Source organism: Dendropsophus ebraccatus, chromosome 5, assembly GCF_027789765.1.
Source record: "Dendropsophus ebraccatus isolate aDenEbr1 chromosome 5, aDenEbr1.pat, whole genome shotgun sequence".
In the NCBI taxonomy this organism is placed as follows: domain Eukaryota; kingdom Metazoa; phylum Chordata; class Amphibia; order Anura; family Hylidae; genus Dendropsophus; species Dendropsophus ebraccatus.
Genome location: NC_091458.1, coordinates 101,441,515 through 101,462,780, shown reverse-complemented (window position 1 = coordinate 101,462,780; position 21,266 = coordinate 101,441,515). Strand labels below are relative to the sequence as shown.

At 39.7% G+C, this 21,266-nt stretch overlaps 1 protein-coding gene across 2 annotated transcripts in view; it reads right to left on the bottom strand.

Moving 5' to 3' along the window:
• CYFIP1 (cytoplasmic FMR1 interacting protein 1) overlaps window positions 1-21,266 on the bottom strand; it is an 82,878-nt gene that overhangs the window by 39,311 nt on the left and 22,301 nt on the right. The window contains exons 3-16 of one of the 2 annotated variants that reach the window (XM_069970838.1): window positions 20,827-20,916; window positions 20,211-20,288; window positions 17,446-17,547; window positions 16,879-17,060; window positions 16,693-16,789; window positions 14,357-14,485; window positions 13,287-13,391; window positions 12,417-12,508; window positions 9,428-9,545; window positions 8,487-8,609; window positions 6,854-6,979; window positions 5,923-6,089; window positions 5,232-5,379; window positions 2,800-2,947 (exon numbers count right to left, since the gene is read on the bottom strand). In XM_069970838.1, the coding sequence (XP_069826939.1) occupies window positions 2,800-2,947; window positions 5,232-5,379; window positions 5,923-6,089; window positions 6,854-6,979; window positions 8,487-8,609; window positions 9,428-9,545; window positions 12,417-12,508; window positions 13,287-13,391; window positions 14,357-14,485; window positions 16,693-16,789; window positions 16,879-17,060; window positions 17,446-17,547; window positions 20,211-20,288; window positions 20,827-20,916 (1,705 nt within the window). Of the gene's footprint in view, window positions 1-2,296; window positions 2,451-2,799; window positions 2,948-5,231; window positions 5,380-5,922; window positions 6,090-6,853; window positions 6,980-8,486; window positions 8,610-9,427; window positions 9,546-12,416; window positions 12,509-13,286; window positions 13,392-14,356; window positions 14,486-16,692; window positions 16,790-16,878; window positions 17,061-17,445; window positions 17,548-20,210; window positions 20,289-20,826; window positions 20,917-21,266 lie in introns of both variants that reach the window. The other variant, XM_069970837.1, reaches the window with a different exon arrangement.

The following is a 21,266-nucleotide window of genomic DNA, read 5'->3' as shown; positions in this document are numbered from 1 at the left end:
TTTTAATACATTTAGCTGAATGTCCCCTCAACCCTGTGTCTGCCTCTGCATTACTTGTCAACTCTTGTTTGCCCAGCCCCCTTGAAACCCATGCTGTGCCTGTGCCGGATTTTTAAACAACAGTAAGCCCTCACACTATATGTATGCCCACAGCACATCCTCCCCTCCCCCTCCTTATAAACTTTACTAAGTATTCAGCGGCACCAGGTTATTGTCACTGCATGTATGTACCTGAGGGAGGACTACAACTCCCAGCATCACTCACTTTGCACATAGAACTGCAGCAGGCCCCCACACACACACATCCCTCCATAGCTGACAGCGCATCCTGCGGTGTTCTGAAAGCAGGTTACCATATCATCTACTGAAGTTCTGTATCTAATCCCACTGTGTGTGATACCATATGCTAAAACGCTGTATGTAATCCCACTGTATGTGATATCATGCTGAGGCACTGTATCTAATCATACGGAGTGTGAAACCATCTGCAGGGGCACAGTATCTAATCCCACTGTGCGTGATACCATCTGCAGGGGTGCTATATCTAGTCCCACTGTGTGTGTTACCATATGCTAATGCACTGTATCTAATCCAACTGTATATGATACCATCTGCAGGGGAGCTATATCTAATCCTGCTGTGTGATACCATCTGCTAAGGCACTGGTCAGCAGTCAGTGGATGGACCCAGCAAGCGAGATGAAAGAGGGAGGCCAAGACCACTTTCAGACAGAAAAACATGTGGGCTTTTTATTTGAGTAGTTTCATTTTTTTGCTACTTAAATTACAGTTATGCTTTAAGGAGGTGGTTGAAGATAGGCTCCAATAGCAATCACAACGTGTGAATACTAAACACAGAAGACAGATGATATCAGTGCAGCAGTCATGAGAAACTGGTCAGGACCCAATGCAATGTTCATAATTTTCTGAATGATTCTTTTAACAGGCAAAAATGTAGCCTTGTACCAAAGTTACAGTCTAAGGCCACATTCACACAACGCATTTTTTTAATTAACCATGGCCGTTGTTGCAATTTACAACAACGGCAGTGAATAATTTAAAAGATACTTTGCATTGACAATAAATGCAATCCCAGCCGAAGTGTATACACATAGTATACGCTCCGGCCGGGATTGCAAGCGGCCGCAACGAAAACTGACATGTCAGTTTTGTGCGGCCGCTATTCATTAAATAGCAGTTGCACAACCCACAAAGGAGAGTGTGCAGGGGTGAATTGGGACTGGGGCCCACGCTTCCCAATTCAATAGAAATGGAGTTTATCTGGCCGGTACTTCAGTACCGGCTGGGATAAACTTCACTGACACCGGCTGTTCTGTCACACGGCCTGGTCACAGAACGGCTGATGTCATACGTTGTGTGAACGTGGCCCAAAGTTAGAAGGACAGCCATGGTTGCACCGTAGCCCAATCTAATCCAGAGAGCAAACGGACACCAATATTAAGCAGCATAACTAAATTGTCAATAAGGCATGTCAGATTCAACAGTGAAATGTGCAGCCTGGATGCCTGCCATTAGCATACATCCTGCAGACAGTCTAGAAACCTGAGTCGTCTGACAACATCTCACAGCGGGAGCCAAAGCTTCAAGTAATTTTATAAAGTGAATTATGTCCATGAGATGAGTGATCTTATAGTTTAACCCACCTGTACAGTCCCATTCCTACAAAAGACTTCTGTTTCCTTTCTGGTTAAATTGTTACATTCCTTCAAAAAGAAGCTGCCATAAAAGCATCATGTTGATCTACTAGTTTCTTTCACATAAGGTATTGATCACAACCCAAAAGCAAACTATGGGCTTGAAGCTGGTGTGTCATTCCATAACAGCACAAACTTAAAGTGTCACTGTCGTTGGGGAAAACTTTTGACACTTCATAGAGACAGGTAAAAAGTTTTGATCAGTCCAGGTCTGAGTGTGCAGAGCCGTAATGATGGACCACGCTGCAGCACGTTCTCTCCCGCTCATTCTTCTGATCAGTATGGCTCTGAATGCTCACACCCAGACTAATGAAAACTTTTGACATGTCTTTATGAAGTGTCAAAAGTTTTCCCAAACAGTGACACTTTAAGGAGTTTCATAACTTGTAAAATAAAGGTTGAAGAACTCTGGATCTTTCTAATGACCGTTTTGGTGTGCAGATTAGTGCACTAACATTTGGGTAAATGTCAACACTTTTAGTTGTACCATGCAGTTAACAGTCCATTTCTTGTGTGCCATATTTAAGAACAAGCAAAGTAAGCAGTCACAAGAGGATGGCCAGAATCATACCATGATCTTACCACTGAAATTAAGCAAGTGTGTGTAGAAGAATGATTCGCGGTGAAATTTTTCTATATCCAATATGGTGGGACCCTCTAGGCTACTTCTTAGCGTTTTCTTGGAACCACTTTTATCAGCAATGAGTGACTCTAGCATGGTTCTCACCATGTAAAGCTGTATCATTTAAAAGGGAAGGCATTCACAAATGGAGAAACACAAGAAAGGAGAAAACAAAGTACATTAAAACAGAGGCATCATCAGACAAATAAGTTCAGTTTTACCACCCACAACCTTCAGTCCTTAGATGCAGAACTTTGGGAATGTCATCCATTCTCTAGGAGACCTAGTACTCAAGACTTAAGTGGCCTTCTAGTACAGATTGGAGGTATGACGGGTGGAAAACTGAATAAATCTTTGACTACGATTTGTATTTGTTTAAAGAGAATATCTGCATACATACATTTCTATGCATACTGCCATAAGAACATTTTATTTAAACGGGATGAAATAAATATCGTCTTACCACCAAAGTTTAAAATAGTTGGATAGGAGTAGGACTGCCTCAGAAACTTTTTTACCACAAGCAACAACTTTTCCATCCCCAGAGACTTGAGCTGTTTGACCAGCTCTGCAGAGCTCAGGGATTCTGCCATTGTGCGCACCATGAAGAGCTGAAAACCAACAAGTAGGGACGAAAAGAGACCAAGAACACAGGAAAGAAGTGGTAGAAGGAGGAAATCAGAAAGGAAAGAAAAGATTAGTATGTTAGCGAAACAAATGCTATATCCAAAAGGACTTCCAATGTTTTTTTATTTTACTCAAATTTGTCTGTGTGTGGAAAGCAAACTCTAAGCAAACATGGAACGAATCGGTGACTTGAAGGCATTGTGAACAACACACCGACGGACTGTTTTAGGAGCAATTTCCTAACATACAATCATCGCAAAAATGATGCGGCTTCAATATCAGGGCAATATAGGCACAGCCAAGAGCAGAACTACTCTGGTTTACATGCTATGCATGGCTATGTAACAAATTCATGGCAAATCTGTATGCGATACAATATGAAATCCAAGGCAAATGCAAAAAATAGCAAACGTACAATAAAAAAGGAAACTGCACAGGCTTATTTACCCATGATGATCATTTGCATGAAGAAGATTGTAAATAAATTCACACAGAGGTTTGTCAGTGCAGATTCTACACAGAATCCACAAGAACTCTATACATCAACAAGCACAAGCTTTAAGAGGACACACTGATGGAGCGACAAGTGTGGCGCTCACTAATCCGCAGGATTAATAACCCGTTGGTACAGAAAACCAGACTATAAAAAAAAAAAAAGAAGAATATAGGAAATTGCTCACAACTATTTTGGTTTAAGACTAAGAATCTTTGTTTTGTGGATGAATTACCTGATGTAAAGGGGGCACTATCATGGGTTATAAGGAGGAATTGTCAATGTAAAACAGTCTTTATGTGTTATTTTGTATCCAAAGTGCAACATTTTACCTTTATATAAAACTACGACTTTTGTTTCTAGAGATTAGATCATTTTGAGTAAAATGACACAAGCATGCAACAGCTGTTATTGCCAAATCTGAATGAGAATTTGCAGATTGCTTAGTATAGTTACCAGATGAACATAACATCACAAGGGCTGTTAGCAGTAAAGCGACAGACAGAAGGCTGCAGAATAATGCCCAGAGACATACGCATCCCTTTCCAGCCATCAAAAGCAAAGCAAGAAGGAAGAAAACAGAAGAAAACATTGGTGGTAATCGATTGGTTCTAATTGAAAATTAACCTTGTCATCCTTGTATTAACTGAAGCAGCTGAAAATCACTTCATTCCCAATTCCCATCCATCATTTCATTAACGTTACAAACAAAAAAAATATACAATTAGGTCAAATTAATTGCAATTTATACATTCTAAACATATTGCATACAATCATCCTAAAACATGCATATCACTTAATACAAGCAATATCAGCTAGACATGTAAGGCCGGGTTCACATGGCATCTTGATGTTTCCTTTTCTGTATGTTTAATTTTAATGTACAGAAAAACAAGGTGGACCACATTTTTGTGTACGTAAAAAAAAAAAAACATCCATTGCCATCCGTTTTTTTTCTTTATAATTTATAAAGTTAATAGGAAAATGTGATATTCTTTAATGTATATGTTTAACAGCCAGAAAAATGTGGGGCGAACCCAGCCTAAACTGAATTACTATCTTAATTTGTTTATATTGCAATAGTATACAGTCATTGATGCTAGCATGTACAGCAGAAGAACACTGAGGCCAGTGATTGGCTGCTGTCATGTGAATAGTTTATTGGTTGCAGCAGTCAAGGAAATAATGTACAGTATTTGATGACTTGACTGCAAAGCTAGCTGTAGGTAATAGTGTTTATTTTTTCAATTTATAACATTTAACACTCTTAGAAAAATATATTTTTAGCATGATCATCCCCTTTAAGAGTGAAATGTCCTCTGTTTATTCTCATGATGTCTAATTGTTAGACAAAGTACAACAGATATGGTCATAAAAATACTATTCTCTATCTATAAAAAAAGACTAAAGGCATAGCTAGTTTTTACAGTAAATCAACTGGTACCAGAAAGTTACCAGATTTGTAAATTACTTCTATTTAAAAAAATCCAGCCTTTCAGAATTTATCAGCTGCTGCACGCTCTGTCTGACCCAGTCTGATACAGTGCTCTCTGCTGCCACCACTGTCTGTGACAGGAACTGTCCATAACAGTAGCAAATCCTCACAGAAAACCTCTACTGCTCTGAACTTGAAGGCTTGGGGGTTTTAGACAGATGTAATTTACAAATCTGTACAACTTTTCTGCTACAGTTAATTTAAAAAACTTTTTTTTAATACTATCCTGTGTGCATGTAAAGGCTAAACATTTGTACCTGTAAAGGCTAAACATTTGTACCTGAGTGCTGGATGGTCCTACTGCACGTCTAGGAACTTTGATATCAAAACCAGTTTTAGGATCTTTCTCTCCCCTAAGAGCAGGGTCATTGAATGGTTCACATCCAGCGCCCCAGTCACAGACTGTTTTTCTGATAGCCTGAAGGACACTGAAATAGAGAAGTTTGCAATAAAGCAACAGGGTGGCAACACCATCATGGGTTATTCAAGTCCCTCCCATGCAATAAAAAAACAAAGACACACAACTAAAAACATACCATATCATCATTAGTTTGCTTATACTAATCAATACAATGCTATTGCATAGGAATGATTAGTGTAATTTTGCCATTCCTGTACAGCCTGCCAGATGTAAACTGTACAAGCAGATTGACCGTGGTAGCTATGGAGGTCTTCAGAAGGTTGCCATGGTAACTGATCGGCACCTTTGTCGCAGGGGTGCATATCTGACCCTTGACAGGTGTGAAATCCAAGTATACAACGACTGCCAGGCCACCAAAAAAAGGCATAATGGCAGAGGTTAAAACCCAGGTGACCAATTTAATAGTTTTATTACACAAATTGTTTACAGAAAATTAAAAGTTTTATGAATGTCCACAAAATGGTGAATGTGGTTTACACATTCCTGGGACTGCATGTTATGACGTTAGGAAAGAAAGAAAATAAACGCTGTCTCCTTTATGAGCCCTTACCTTTGGATGACATTTTTCTTTTTCTTAATAGCTTGTCTCAATGGTTCCCGTAAAGTAATCTGAGCAAAATCCTGCAACGCTGCATATATAGTATGGCGAATGGCATGGTTGAACACACTCTCCATCCGGCCCATCAGAACTTGCAAACCTTTAATCATTGCAATCACCTACACACAGAAAAAGGAGATATACTCATTAAACCATACGCTGAAATTCATCTACAGTAATATCCAATGTAAAGTAAATGAACTAACACTCCTTCAGTGACAGACCACCATTACCCATTTGATGCTGGTGTCAGTTTAACACACTGACACTGAGATTTGCTTTCTACAATAGTGCAGTATGCTCTGCTATTCCATAGAATGGCACATGTGAAAAGGTGTCCCATAAGGTTTACAGCTTTTTCATATGGCAAAATGCTATGTGAAAAGATTGTTGCATGCTTGATCTATACAAGCATGATAACTTATAGGAGCTGAGACATTTGTAAGTTTGAGTCTAGTAAGGTCCTATCTACTTTCTCTACTTGGGCCAGATACACCTGACTCTGGGCGTGTCAGTTTAGGACATTAGCACTGTGGTCAGGCTGGGACTTAAAGGTGGTAATACGGACACAAAACTACTCCTAGTATGCTTGTATGAATCCGCCCCTAGTCAAATGTTGAAAAAAATCCACTAATAAATGGCAGTCCCAGATAAGTTAGTTGAGTTTTCTTTAAGCAACCTACCAGGAAAATGGTCATTGGAGCAGAATATTGTACAGTACAGTTCCAGGTTATAATATTATCATGACATAGACAATGGTTGCATCAGATCAAGTAAAGTGTTTAGTAATGTGAAGTACTGCGTTTAGCTTTCTATTTCCATTCCACTATAATAAAAACAAGCCGGACTTCATCAGTTAGTATAAAAACCAAAGATGACATACTTCCACCAGAGCAAACTTCTCTTCACTGGTGTAGTTGTATCGGGTGGCTCTCTCATACTCCTCAGCATTGTCTGGACAGTCTTTGTTGGAGTACTTATCAGTAGGGTGCACAAGCTTCCAAGAGTACTGGTAACACAAAACAGCAAAGCACAGACAATAGTTTAGCAAGGATTAAATGTTGTTTGATACTACAAATAAAACACCAAGTAGAAGTTGAAATGCTTAAATGGGTTGTCCCACAAAGTGTGTGTGTGTGGGGGGGGGAATTACGGCCTTGAATAGTACACACAACTATTTTAACACAACTCTTCTATGTTATCACAGTACAGCGTTCACTCTCTGTGCCACAGCATCCACAATGCAGGCTGCCTTCCTGTGTTCAGATACAGCTAATTGCCAACACTCCTGGGAGATAGGGCCTAAATTAGGGCAGGGTTTGTGTGGGATATGGGCATTACTGGCATTGTTTTTGTGCCCCTTGAGGGTTGTAGGTAAGACTTAGCTTTTCCCAGATGCTATGGCACTGTGAAAAGCTCATAGAAAAACGCTCACTGCCCATCTTAAGAAAGATCCATCTGGCAAAACTAACAGCAAGCTTCTGTGTGACCAATTCTAGGCATCACTATAAGGACAAACTAAAGCAGACTGCATGAGATCAACAGGGGGCAGCACCACTAGAGTTAAAGGTTCACTGTCATATTTATTTTTTTTTTTTTGCAGAAATCAATAGTCCAGGTGATTTTAAGAAACTTTGTAATTGGGTTTATTAGCCAAATATTATCTGCATTTAAAAAGCCTTTTCCCAGGTCCCCCCCCTCCTTCCTCTTTTCCATCCACTGCAAAAAATCGGAAAATTGTGACTTGTTGCATGAGTCACACTCTGTCTGTTCCTATAGAGAGGGGAGGGGGGAGGAGGCCGAGAACAAAGGGATTACAGGCAGGAGCTGGGTGACAGCTGTAATCAGAGCTCAGAGAGGTCAGTGGTGATGGTCAGAGGAGATACAGGGTGAGGTATTTGTAGATTAACTCTTTGTTTCCCTGTTTTGGTCTTTTATTTAGCTCTCTCCATAGGAGAACAATGAAGACAGGGGGGAGAGCTTCAAACTGCTTTTTCATGATAAAAATGCATTTTTCGGCTAATAAACCCAATTACAAAGTTTTTTAAAATCGCCTGGACTATTGATTTCTGCAAAAAAAAAATCACGACAGTGACAGTGAACACCAAGCCAGAGAAAAGCACACAGCTGCACTCTTCTCTTAGCTATATCTAAGCCCCCACCGACCAAAATGTTTGACATTACTGCATGACATTTTTTTGTCTTGTAAATGACAATAATGTTTTATGTCTTTGTACATAGGACTTTTTTTATTTTTTTATATTTATAGTGTCCTAAAGAGTAATTCCATAAATAGTGCTCTTTAGTAAGTAATAGTAAGGTTCTGTCGCCTTTTTCCTACAAAATATATATATATATATATATATATATATATACATACATATACATATACACACACATATACATTATATATATATATATATATATATATATATATATATATATATATATATATATATATAAAAAGGACAAGGGATTTATCACATTATCACATTAGGTTCTTTTCCAGGACATACCACTTCCATCACATGTGCACTCCATTGTGACAACAACTGAAGCCCTTGTAAGGACAAGTCAAAAAGCTTGCGATACTCTGAATCAGTCTTCTGGGCTTCTTGGCGACCAGATCCAGTTACCACCTATGGAAAGAATAAGGCAAAATAAAGGAAGTGTTAAAATATCTACCAAAAAAATGCATGAAATTTAATGGGTTTTAAGAATAGTGACAATATTTTCACTTGGAAACTCAAAAGGGGCAGACTTACTATTGCAACTTGCACAAAAAAAAACAAACAAAAAACGTTGCACATCTTCCACATAAAGAAAAAAACTAGCCTATAGAGAGAGCCATAGGGCTGCATCTAACTTCTTCAGCCACCGGTAATCAAATGCCGTGACTTCCAGATCCAGACAGACTCAAGCATGCTCAAATTAGCTCACCTCTAATATCTAAATTTATCAATCAGCCTAAGACAGTAATATCTGAAGCAGTATTAAAGCCCTATTACATAGGCCAACTCTTAGCCACAGAGGCCAACAACTGCCCTGTGTAAAAGGCCCAGAGGTCAGAACATTACTCATTTCACATCTGACTGCTTGGTTAAAAAAAAAAAATCTTAATTTGTCATCTGTTAGGTGATGTGTGTGAAGTAAAGAGCCGCAGGAATGATCCAGCCATCGTTTGTGCAGCCCTGCCAATTTGGCTCTCAAATTGGGCTGGAGTTGGAGCTGTGCTGGTCTAAGTTTACATTACAGCATTAGTATTGGTAAAATCTGCCTTAAATGTTCCTCAATGTTCCAGGTTCCTTAAGCAGCACACAAGACTGGCACTGAAGCAAGCCTATGGCTACCAGCTATAAATCATCCCGGGGCTTCTGCAACACCAGTGTTATTTTGTTAAATAAGTGACTCTATCTATCCTTGTACCAAGAAGGCAGAGCCCCGGGTAAGAACATACCTCACTATTGCTGTAGCGTGCCAGCTCGGAGATAAAGCGCATGTGGTCTTCTCTAATCTGGATCATCTGCTCACAGATGTTGTACTGAGGACTGCTGCTGGACGACATACATGTCCATCTGTTTGAGAGAACAAACTAGAGCATTACAATTGGAAAAAAAATTGTAAACTGAGCATAAGAACACTTAGCTCAAATGAGAAACACTTAAGGCACCCAAGTGTTTAGAGCATTAAAACCAGCAGCAGCCGCACATGGTCACTTCACAGTGCTTGTAATATAGTAAACAAATGTGATAATATATTAGGAAAAGGAAAGGATGAAATAATTAAACAATAATGATTATTTTACAATATAGAATATCACACAAAGGAAAGCAAAATGCCATAAAAATATTAATGAATTCAAATAATATCCGTATCAGGCAAGTTATACCCCAGCACACTTCATAGACAAAGCACCATGAAGGGTAGCTTTATATGTAGCAGCATTCTTATACATCAGCCGACAGAAAACACAAAGGAAATATAAATTGCCCTGTCTTTCTTTTCTATCATTAGTTTACTTCCACTCATATACGCTGAAGATTAGAGAAAGGGATGCATATTTGCACCCTAGTTATATATTACATATAGGCCAGTTTCACACGTAATGGATCCACAGAGGATTTCACTCTGCAAATTTGCAGCCAAATCCGCTGCGGATCCCTTGTCAGTCAATTTCAATGAGAAGACATCCCGCTGCGAGTATGTAAGTGACAGGCCAATTAATCCCCCACCAGACGGAGCATACTGTACCTGCGCCACGCTCCGGCTTGCTTCTGGGGCTCCCGGCGTTTGGACGTCCCGCTCATACAATCAGTGGCTGTGGCAGGGCAGTGCACTGATTGGCTGAGCACCGGGAACCTTCAAAGCAAGCCGGAGCGTGTCACAGGTAATGTATGCTCCGGCTGACAGGGGTTAACAGGCCTGTCACTTACATATTGTATGTCTTCTAATAGAAACTAAAAGGCAAGGAATCTGCAGCGGATTTTGTAGCATGCACGTGTGAATCTAGCCATAAGGCGATACAGTAGAATTCTAATGCAATTTGTTCCAAAGAAATAGTGCACAGTTCTATGTGCTTTAGATACTTTTTGCTTTCAACCTACAAAGGGGTGGGGCTTAGAATGGAAATATATTAGCTGATTAAAGGGCCATGGACCACGGTGCTTATGTGAGCAATGCATCCTTAAAAGATGCTTGTTAAAGGGGTAGACCACTTTATAGCAAAATAGTTCAGTATACAGTATTAGTGTACTCACTGTATATACTGACAGCAGCTCCCTGTGTACCTCAGAGCTAAAATCAGATTACCCTCCTCCAGGCTGTGCTGTCCTGCTCTGTGGTGAGTCTGTCCATAAGATGGCCAACATGGAGGAGTATGAGACCATGCCCCGCCTCTTGTGTTCACCACCAAGCCTGTATATGTCTATGGAGGAAATTGTTGCAGTCCTCCATGTCGGCAATCTTATGGACAGACTCACCACAAAGCAGGGCAGCAAAGCCTACAGGAGTTGAGTCTGATTTTAGCTCTATAAGGTACACAGGAAGCTGCTGTCAGTATATACAGCTACTACAGTAACCAATACCGTACACTGAAGTTTTTTTACTATAAAGTGACCAACCCCTTTAAATGCACACACCAGCAGACTAGATTTTATTATTCTACAATTCTATTATTGTTGAAAAGTTGAAAGTTCAAATAAACAGAGCTATGCTTGGTAAGCAATATTAAAAAATCCAACACGCTACCCTTAAATCAGCTGCAGTTTACTTTGTAAGAATAGTAATTTAAAGGGACACTCCTGTCAGTTTTTATAATTAAATAAGGTACATGTAATGGTATTTTTTACTTTTCCCTTTTAAAATGGGGAGGCTGGTTTAGTTGATATTCACTTTTATGGTGCGTTCACACCTACAGGATCTGCAGCTGATTTTCTGCAGCAGATTTCATTTAAATAACTGAACACAGCATCAAATCTACTGCAGATCCTGTAGGTGTGAACGCACCCTTTATGTATTTCCATGGGCCCTCTCCCTGTGTGCCTTCATTAGCATGACAGTCAGTCTCCCTTTTCTATCCTGGAGCCAAACAGACAGACTACTGATGCCATGTATCTACTGGAGTCACATGTTGCTGCAATGCTGTACAGATGACTTTACAGCAGCCTCCTATTATCACCACAGACACAACAAGAAGTTTCAGCTTAGTTTTGCCCCAGTGGTGAGAATGAAAACTGCAAGAGTTCAGGATTATTTTATAATCTATATAGAAAAATGGAAAATTAGAAAAAATGTCACCAAATATTCTTACAAAAAACATTTAACATTAAACATTATTTAAACAACTAAGTCGTTTTCTGATGACACATTCACTTTAAGAGAGAGAGGGAGGTGTGAAAACTATCAAAGCACCATGCCCCTGCAATGTTCACTATTCTTCCCTTATACTGAACTAATGCACTGTACCTGTGGAAGCTCTGTCACTTACAGAAGCCTCTGAAGGTTCAGTGCACTATACCAGTATATTTAAAGGGGTTATCCAGCACTACAAAAGCCACTTTCTTCCAGAGACAACATTGCAAATCCCACCTGAACTGAATACAAGAGTGGTGTGGTGTCTAGAAGAAAGTGGCCATGTTATTGTAGCGCTGGATAACCCCTTTAAAGAATCCCTGCTGCAGGAGGAGCTCCCTGTGCCTCTGGCAGGAGGAGAAGCTGCCCTGGCACTCAGATCAAGAAATGGCCAGGAAGTGGAAGCAGCTGCTGTGCACTATGATTCAGGAGGCTGAATATCCTAATCACCTGCCTGTGTGTACTATGGGATTCAGCATTACATTCTAAGAGTCCTTCGATCTTGCTGATGCCTTTACATGGAATTAACTAGACTTCAACACATCATATGACATTATATTATTATTTGTATAACGGCTTATTTACACTTTGCTTACCTAGATTTATTCTCCTCATAATGTGCACTGGTTTTAATGTATCTTGCGAGTTCTATTTGCATGTCCCCAAACAGTGGCACCACCTGCAGCTGCTGTGCTCAGAAGGCAGAATACAATAAATATAGTGAGAAAGCATGGCCAGATTACAGCACAAATAATGCACGACTGGAGAGGTCAGCACATGTCAATCACTGGTAACCCTGAGAAGGCATCTAGTCTAAGCAGTCAAGTATGTGACTAGATGGATCTAGTTCACATACAGTTATAGCACATTCACCTACATATAAGAACATACGTTTATACTTTGACTGGGCGATAAAATCAGAAATGTGGACTATATATGAAAAAAGACCTAGAATCAGACGAGGCTTTATTTCAGTTCATTTGTTATTTTCCACTATTATCATGCACACATTCTCTTTAAGGGTCTGTTCACACGTACAGACTCGCTGTGTATTTATCGCTGTAAGTTTCTCGCACATAAATCCACAGTGATACTGATTGCTATCAAGTCAATGTATGTGTATTCTCGCTGCATGTTTGGTGCAATTTTTACATGTGAGTTTTGATTATCACATGATTTTCAGAGGAGAGTTCAACACCACAAAAAAACGCAGCTACTTTCATGCGAGTTTGATGCGAGTTCTGTGCGAGTTTTACGCAGTGAGTCTGTACGTGTGAACAGACCCTAAGAATAAGCATTTAGTCCAGGATAAGAAAAAAATGGCTTATACTATTCACAGGCTGTCTAACATTACACCTTATCCCCTAAAACATCAGTGTAAATGGGCTACACTGCAAAGCCAAATACAGTCCACAGAACTGCACTTTTTCCTACTGATAATATTAAGATTATTATGACTACTGTACCTTAAAGAACTTGTCTATTTTGTTGAGATTAATCCTCTTCTTAGTATCCAGTTTGTAGATATTGCTTACGCTTCCATCCATAAGATACAATCCAAATCCCATAACCTAAAAACATAAAATAAATTAAATAATATATACACACACACACACATATATACACATCTATTAAATAATGTAATGCATTTACACAGACATGGCAGACAGGACATGGGTTTTCTGAAGGTCCAAATACTAATGGGGAAAAAAATTCACTTGAAGGGAACCGGTGATTTGTATAATTCGTGTAGTTAACAGCTGACACTGTTCGATAGCTGACAGGACAAGGAGACACATAGTACTTTTCATCCGTCTGTACCTTCAGAATGTAAAATGCTACAAAGAGTCAAATAAGCTCTTCCAGGCTCCTGATATGCAGCTAGAATGCTTCCTCTCTCCCACTCCCTGCCTGGTTGATCTGGAAGGGTCAGGTATAGGAGGAAAGAGTAAGGAGGTGTTACAGCTTGCTGCACCTCAGGTGCATGGTAAAGCCTCTTTGTACTATAGAATAAGCATTTTTTTCACGGTCCGGAATCACTGACTGATAAGTTGTTCCTAAAGGCAGGTCTTAAAAAAAACTAATATTTTATGTATATAATATATATATATATATATATATATATATATATATATATATATATATATATATACACACACACACACACACAGAAACACAACACAAAACAACATAGGTTGAGTAACCACTATGGAAAATGATGGCTGGATTTTCAAATAAACAATAAGAAAAAAACAAAAAACTGAGCCGAGTTGTGACAATGCATCCAGCAAAGCTTTACACAGCCAAGATTTCTAGGTGGAGACAATTCCTAGGGATGTCCCTCCAGGAATAATCACAGCACCAGGCACATTCCTGTATTATGACTGAATATTCACACTTCATGGATACAAGATTACTTGCTCAATAACATATGTCACTGTGTTTTACATTTGGTGGGTGAATTAGCTTATATTTAAGAGAAGATTGACTACACTACCAGCTCACAAGATAAAACACAGTCTAATGGCTTTCTTACTTTTAGTAACATGTGCTTCTCCCCAGGTGTCAAGTACATTTTGTTGTCATAGTAGTCCACACATAAGTTCACAATATCAGCAAGGAGTTCTTCATAGCCAGGGATGACTTCCAGCTGCTGCTGCAATGACTGCAAAGTAAAAAAGAAAGATACAGGATTCTAATGTAAAAACCATTGGGAATCTGAAGAGCTGTGTTCTCTCACCTACCAACATGTACACTCAATTATCTGAAGCAAATTCAACTGTACCAGGGTCCATTTACACAGAAAGATTATCTGCCAAAGATTTGAAGCCAAAGCCAGGAATGGATTTGACAAGAGCAGAAATCTCAGGCTTTTCTTTATGACCTGATCTCTGTTTATAATCTGTTCCTGGCTTTGGCTTCAAACCTTTGGCAGATAATCTGTCAGATAATCTTTCTGTGTAAATGAACCCTTAGTTTGTGAAATGGCATCTACACCTCAGGTCATCACCGTTCTATGCTAGTTGTATAAAAAGGAAGCATAGCACAATGTAACACTAAAAAGACAGAGACACTACACTGTAAAGCAAGGCTAGAAGTGGGGGGGGGATACAGGTGACTGGTATTTAGAATACTGTTATTGAAGCAACAAAAACACAGGATTGTCTGCACGAAAACACCACCTGCTCCATCTTGTCTGCCTTTATATTCTTTCCTTTATCTTAGGATGGAAATGTTTATTTTTTTAAAGGCTTTATTCGTATTTTCAAAACCAAACAATAAGATTAATGCACTACTTAAACAGCAAGGCAGTCACATATAGCAGATACATAGGCATAAAGAACATATGAAAAACCATACAACTCAGGTGAAACATTGGAAATATTAATTTGACTCCATAGCAGCAGGTCAGTCAAAAAAGTCAGGAGGAGTTTAAGCCAATGTACCACTTGGCATACGGAATTTTTATATAATTATTTTAAATTCTTTATATAACAAGAATAGAAGAGGAGACGGCAACATGCCAACATATCAATATACCAAATGATACAAAATAAAAGGCACACATAGTAACACGCTTGGACACACAGGTCCATAAAGTGCAAAAAGTATGTATATAAGAAAATAAACATATAAAACATGACACATTATAGTTTAAAGAAAAGAAAAAGGTTAAAGGAGATTCCAAGAGCCACATAAACTCCAGGAAGACACAGAATTTTTATTTACGGTATTTATTTTTAATACCACCTGGTCGGCGCTTAACATTTTTCAAACTTTTTTATTTTTATTTTTGTCCATCTGTATTTAGCCCCCTTGGTGCACTGGAGGTGGGCCAGCACCCCCACTTTACCAATTAGCAGGCCTAATTGCAGATGGAAAAACCAGCGTACATGGTGGAAACCTGGCAGCAGTTGGGAAAAAAAAAAAATCTGTATGCCAAGTGCTACATTCGCTTCAAGAGTCTATGGTTGGCAGCGCATCCCAAACATAGATGAGTGATGAACTAGCTTAAATTTCAAGGCCTAAAAGGAGATAAGACTGAGGAAGTTTGGAAATAAATGTTTTAGGTATGCAAGAACTTTAGGGGCCCAATAGTTCATAGAAGGGTGATCCAAGAAACAAGGGAAGTGTGGATTCATCCACAAGGTAGTGTAGGGTAACAGGTAGGAAGTGGGGTAGTTAAGTCTACCATGGGCTTGTTTCCAGGCTACCATAACTGCATGTACTGAAAAGTACACACCCTTAATATATTTAAATGTTTGATTAAGTGTCTCCCTTTTTCCTTTAGGCTATACAGATAAAAGATCCTTAAAGTGTAACTAGAGTTTTAAAAACTTCTGACATGTCATAGTGACATGTTAGAAGTGTGTATCGGTCAGGGCACGGCTGCTGAGAACCTTGCTGATCGCTAGAATAAAGAAACAGATGCGCGCTCTGCCCCTTCCCCGGCTACAGGGATGTTATTTCTGTAGACTGCTCATATTAGCATTCTATAGAATTTATCTCCCAGTAGCGACGTCCCGTCGTTCCAGCAATCGGTGGGCTTCTCAGCGGCCAGAACACAACTAATATGCACTTCTGACTTGTCGGAAAACGGTAGTTTCACTTTAAGTCTTCTCTGATATGTTTTATACTTGAGACCAACCACGATTTCTGTAGCCCCAGCAATCATATACATCACATAGATCGGTAAAGGTTTCTACTGGGATATCCTCCTAAAATTCTATTGGTTTTAATGTGCACAGAACATGACAACAACTCCTAATTTACACGCAATAATGGTGGTATTTGAAGTGGAGGTTCAGAAAGTGCACTGGTTCAGCTGTACAGAAACAGCATGCAATGCATAGAGTAACCACACATACACACCTGAGTTATCTTATTATGATTGGCGAGAAACATTGACAAGTTCTGCGACTCCTGGATTGACTGGGGATCTGCCATTTTTCGCAAAAACTGAGCAGCCCTATAATGAAAAGATATAGTTATTAGACATTAAAGCATAGATCAAATTACATCCTTGCTGCTAAAACAGCAGGTAGCCCGCCATCTCACCTCTTGTATGCCGAATGATCATTTTTCACACTGCACTTCATATTTTTTAGCTCATCCAAGACTGCAAACATATTGATGAATTTCCCAAGGGTTAGTAAGTAAGCTTCAGACACAAAGTCTTTTCTTCTCTCTGCATGGCAAAGACGTTTCACTTCGGCACAGAAGCGTTCAGTAGCATTTCTCTGTTACCAAAACCAAAGACATATTACAAAGTGTTATCACAACATTGTTAGGTGGGGGTTCAAATTTTTCTCAATGGGTGTACCAATATTTTAAAAGATGGCTCTGTCCTAGTATAAAAATATAATCAAATGAAGTTTACATTAATTAAAAAGAAATTGTTTTCCTGGATCTTTCTTTATAGACCTGGTATCAATGCACTTTTATAGCAATCATAGCAACCCCAGTGCAAGCACTATACTACCACTATAGCATCAGTAAAACACAGAAGCATAGTCTGTTTTCCATGTGTCGAGAAGGGCATTTAAAGTCCTCATTCATAAGCTTATAGCCCTTTAATTCATTAAATTGCAAATCTCTTAGAAGTATAAAATCAAAGACAGGTACCTGGAAATACATGAAGTTCATTAGTTTTGTCACTTCTGGTTCCAGAACTTCCACAGTTTTCTCATAGATTTCTACACGGTTAGGCTGTTCATTGCATTTAACCTTGAGGTAAGCAGAATAATATAATATTCAGCAAATAATTAAAAAAAAAATTGAAGGCAACAGGTTATAGAACTATACGATTTAATGAACAATTTAATTCGTTAATGAAGAAAAATGAAATTTAAAAATTACACATATAATCATTTGCAATGAAAGAGAGATCATTGAATATTGCTATCTAGCATTTACCACGTTGCTACAAAACGATGCTGTACATTATATCGAGCACCAATAAGCACTTACAAAAAACAAAGCAGTTTTCTCAGGTAAACTAAGGGTGGTATTACATGGGCCGAGCAGGGCCCGATAATACCTGTAAACGAGCAGCGATCTGCTAGATCGCCGCTCGTTTACTGGGCCTATTACACGGCCCGATAATCGTTAAACAAGGGCTGCAAGGACATCGTTACCGATGTCCTTGCAGCCCTTGCATAACTATATACATTACCCATCCACGTTCCAGGGCTGCTGCTGCGGTCTTCTTCTCCCCGGGTCCCGCGCGCTGTAACGTCAGAGTGGCCTGTCAGCTGACAGGCCACTCAGCCAATCACAGGCCGGGACCGCCGTGGAGAAGAAGACCGCAGCAGCAGCCCTGGAACGTGGATGGGTAATGTATATAGTTATGCAAGGGCTGCAAGGACATCGGTAACGATGTCCTTGCAGCCCTTGTTTAACGATTATCGGGCCGTGTAATAGGCCCAGTAAACGAGCGGCGATCTAGCAGATCGCTGCTCGTTTACAGGTATTATCGGGCCCTGCTCGGCCCATGTAATACCACAGCCCTGGAACGTGGATGGGTAATGTATATCATTAGTCGCCGCCCGCGCACCGCTATTACACGTAGCGGTGCGCGGTCAGCGCCCGACAAAAATCGTTGTCATCGGCTGATCATTGTATTTATTACATGGAGCGATGATCGGCCGAATCGGGCCGATTCGGACGATTATCGTTCCATGTAATAGTACCCTAATTGTTTAAGTATACAACCAAAGCAAATTCTTGGTTGCCACCATAGTCACTAGCCACTCTGTATCTACGCTTACAGTCAAAGGACTTAAAGGGGGTCTCTGATTATAACTTACTTGTCCCCTATCCACAAGAAAGGGGAAAAGTAATGAACGAGGGGGATCCGCCCTCCATGACATACGATGAATTCAAAATCCGCCCCACCTCCTTTGTTTTAAATACAGCCGCTGGTTGGCATGTGACCAACAGCTCTATTCATACTCTATGGAGCCGCCGGAAAGAGCTGAGTACTGTACTTGTCTCTCTCCGGCAGCTCCAAAGGGAATGAATAGAGACACGAGTGTATTCAAAACAAAGGAGCCAGGGGAAGTTCTGGAGATCACCGGGGGGCATAGAGGTCGGACTCCCCACTGTCTCTTACTTGTCCCCTATCCTGTTAATTGGAAAACCCCTTTAAGTGTTGAGAGAATACTGGACACACAACAGTGGAATTGTGAGAATTTTGACAATGTATTAAATGATAAGCAAATAACAAGAATATTCTGCCTGTTCAGCTGGCTGAAATATTATTGAGCACGCTTACAGAAACTCTCTTCGGAGGGTGTAATTGAACTCGACTTCTCTGCCGGAGTCCTCCAGATGTACTAACAGCCCCAGTTTCCTAAAGGCATGAGTAAACAGGGTGTTGCATGCTACTCGACAACAGCCCATCTATTTACCTTATTCACTAAATGCGGGCTGCTCTAATTATATTCTACCAATAAAAGTGTTAGGGTAAACAAAGACATGAACTCCTTGCTTCTACCCTCCTTCATCACCTTAAAGTGTACCTGTCATGATGTTTCCTATGAGGCCTAACTTTTTAAAGGGAACCCATCGACTCCTTTTGACCAGCCCAAACCTTAGCTACTATCTGACACATTTGTTTAAGTATTTACATCTGGTGTCCTTAGGTTCAAAGCGATGCCTCAACCTGCAAGTTACGTCAATGTGGTCAAGAATGAGAAGACCCAGCCACCTAAGGTAATGATGGCCATCCCCCCCTAACTCTTAGTCAGGCTTGACTGACATCTCTGAGTACTACTGTGCCTGCTGATCCCTGCGCATGCGCCAATAAGGACAAATACACCTTGATACTGCACATGTGGCAGAAGGAGGCCACAGCCGTATAGACAAAATTATTCCAGGCTTTGGCTGACATTCTCTTAACTCAAAAAGGTCAAACAGGCTTGGCTGGGAGTAGAAGAGGGACATGGCCACTGTGACTGCAAGTGACTGTATCTACTTCACCTTAACCACATTACATCTAAACTGCATTAATCACAAGTGCTACTTAAAGTGATCTTTCAACAGATTGTGGCATCTTACTGGATACCTAAGGAGACATTTGTCGGGAAGATTGTGTGTGCGTGTGGTTGTGTGTGTGTGTGTGTGTGTGGCGGGGGGGGGGGGGGGGGGGGCGAGGTGTCACATGTTTCCTTTAATGTGTTTACATAATTGCAGTTCTAAGATTCTATGACATATAACAAATTGCTTTGTGAATACCACGGCACAGTATATAACTGGTGACAAAAGGGGTCACAATGGGTCGTCAGGAAAGAGGAAATAAAAACAAAGTTTACAACCTTAAAAAATAAGCACACTGTACCAGAAGTTAGTCAATAATTCTTCAAGTCAGAACAGTGATAAACAGTTACCTGTGGTATAGCTCTTGAGCAGCTTCTCCATGTGTACAGCATAATGGCATATTCCTGTCCTTCCTCCAGCATTTCATTCTGTAATGAAGAGATAATCCTCACATAAAGTACTTAAAGAAATAAAAAAAAATAAAAAAGCTCCTCCAAAGTGTTCTAGGAAAAATAAGGCTGGGTTCACACTACATTTAAAAAAGAAACAGATGGAAAAAAACTGATGCATTTGTGTGCATCCGTTTCGATCTGATTTTCCTTTGACTTCCATTATAAAAAAAAAAAAAAGATTTCACGCATCCTTTTTTTTTTTTTTTAACACACACAAAAACATGGTCAACCACATTTTTGTGTATGCTAAAAAATAAGTGTGTGTTTTGATCGTTTTTTTTTTTTATAATGGAAGTCAATGGGAAAACAGACACAAATGAATCTATTCTTCCATCCTTTTTTTGTCAAAATGGATGAAAAAATAGGGTGTGAACTCCGCCTTAGGCATCAAATGCTGTCAAACAACAATAAAAATTTTTTACTTGGACTGTGGCTTTACCATAAAAATGGCGTGAAGTGTATTTAATGCATCAAGCCCCATTTATAAATCATTTAACATCTTGTAACCACTCACCATGCTTGAATGGACTGTTGCTTGTTCAATGTATCTCGCAATTCCAGTGACAAAGGCATTTCTGTCCTCAAAGTTAGTGTTAAAATTTGGCTGTAAAAAAAAAAAAAAAAAAAAAAAAAAAAGGTTAATAAAATCACATATGAAATATGCCTCATGTCAGCTGATCTAAAGATGTTCTCTGTAAGCACTGCTCCAATGTGCCAATTAAAACAATAGAATGTTCATTCAGGGAGCTCTGAACTGTTAGGATTGATGGCTTGTTTGTGCTATAGCCTTATATAAATAACACTCTCTATAGAATTACTTCCAGCTTATACTATTAGGCTATGTTCACACTACGTAAAAGTACGGCCGTTGTTGCCATCGGCAACAACGGCCGTACTTTGTACGCCTGTGAACAATGCCTATATTTCTATGGGATCCCGGCCGGTGCGTATACA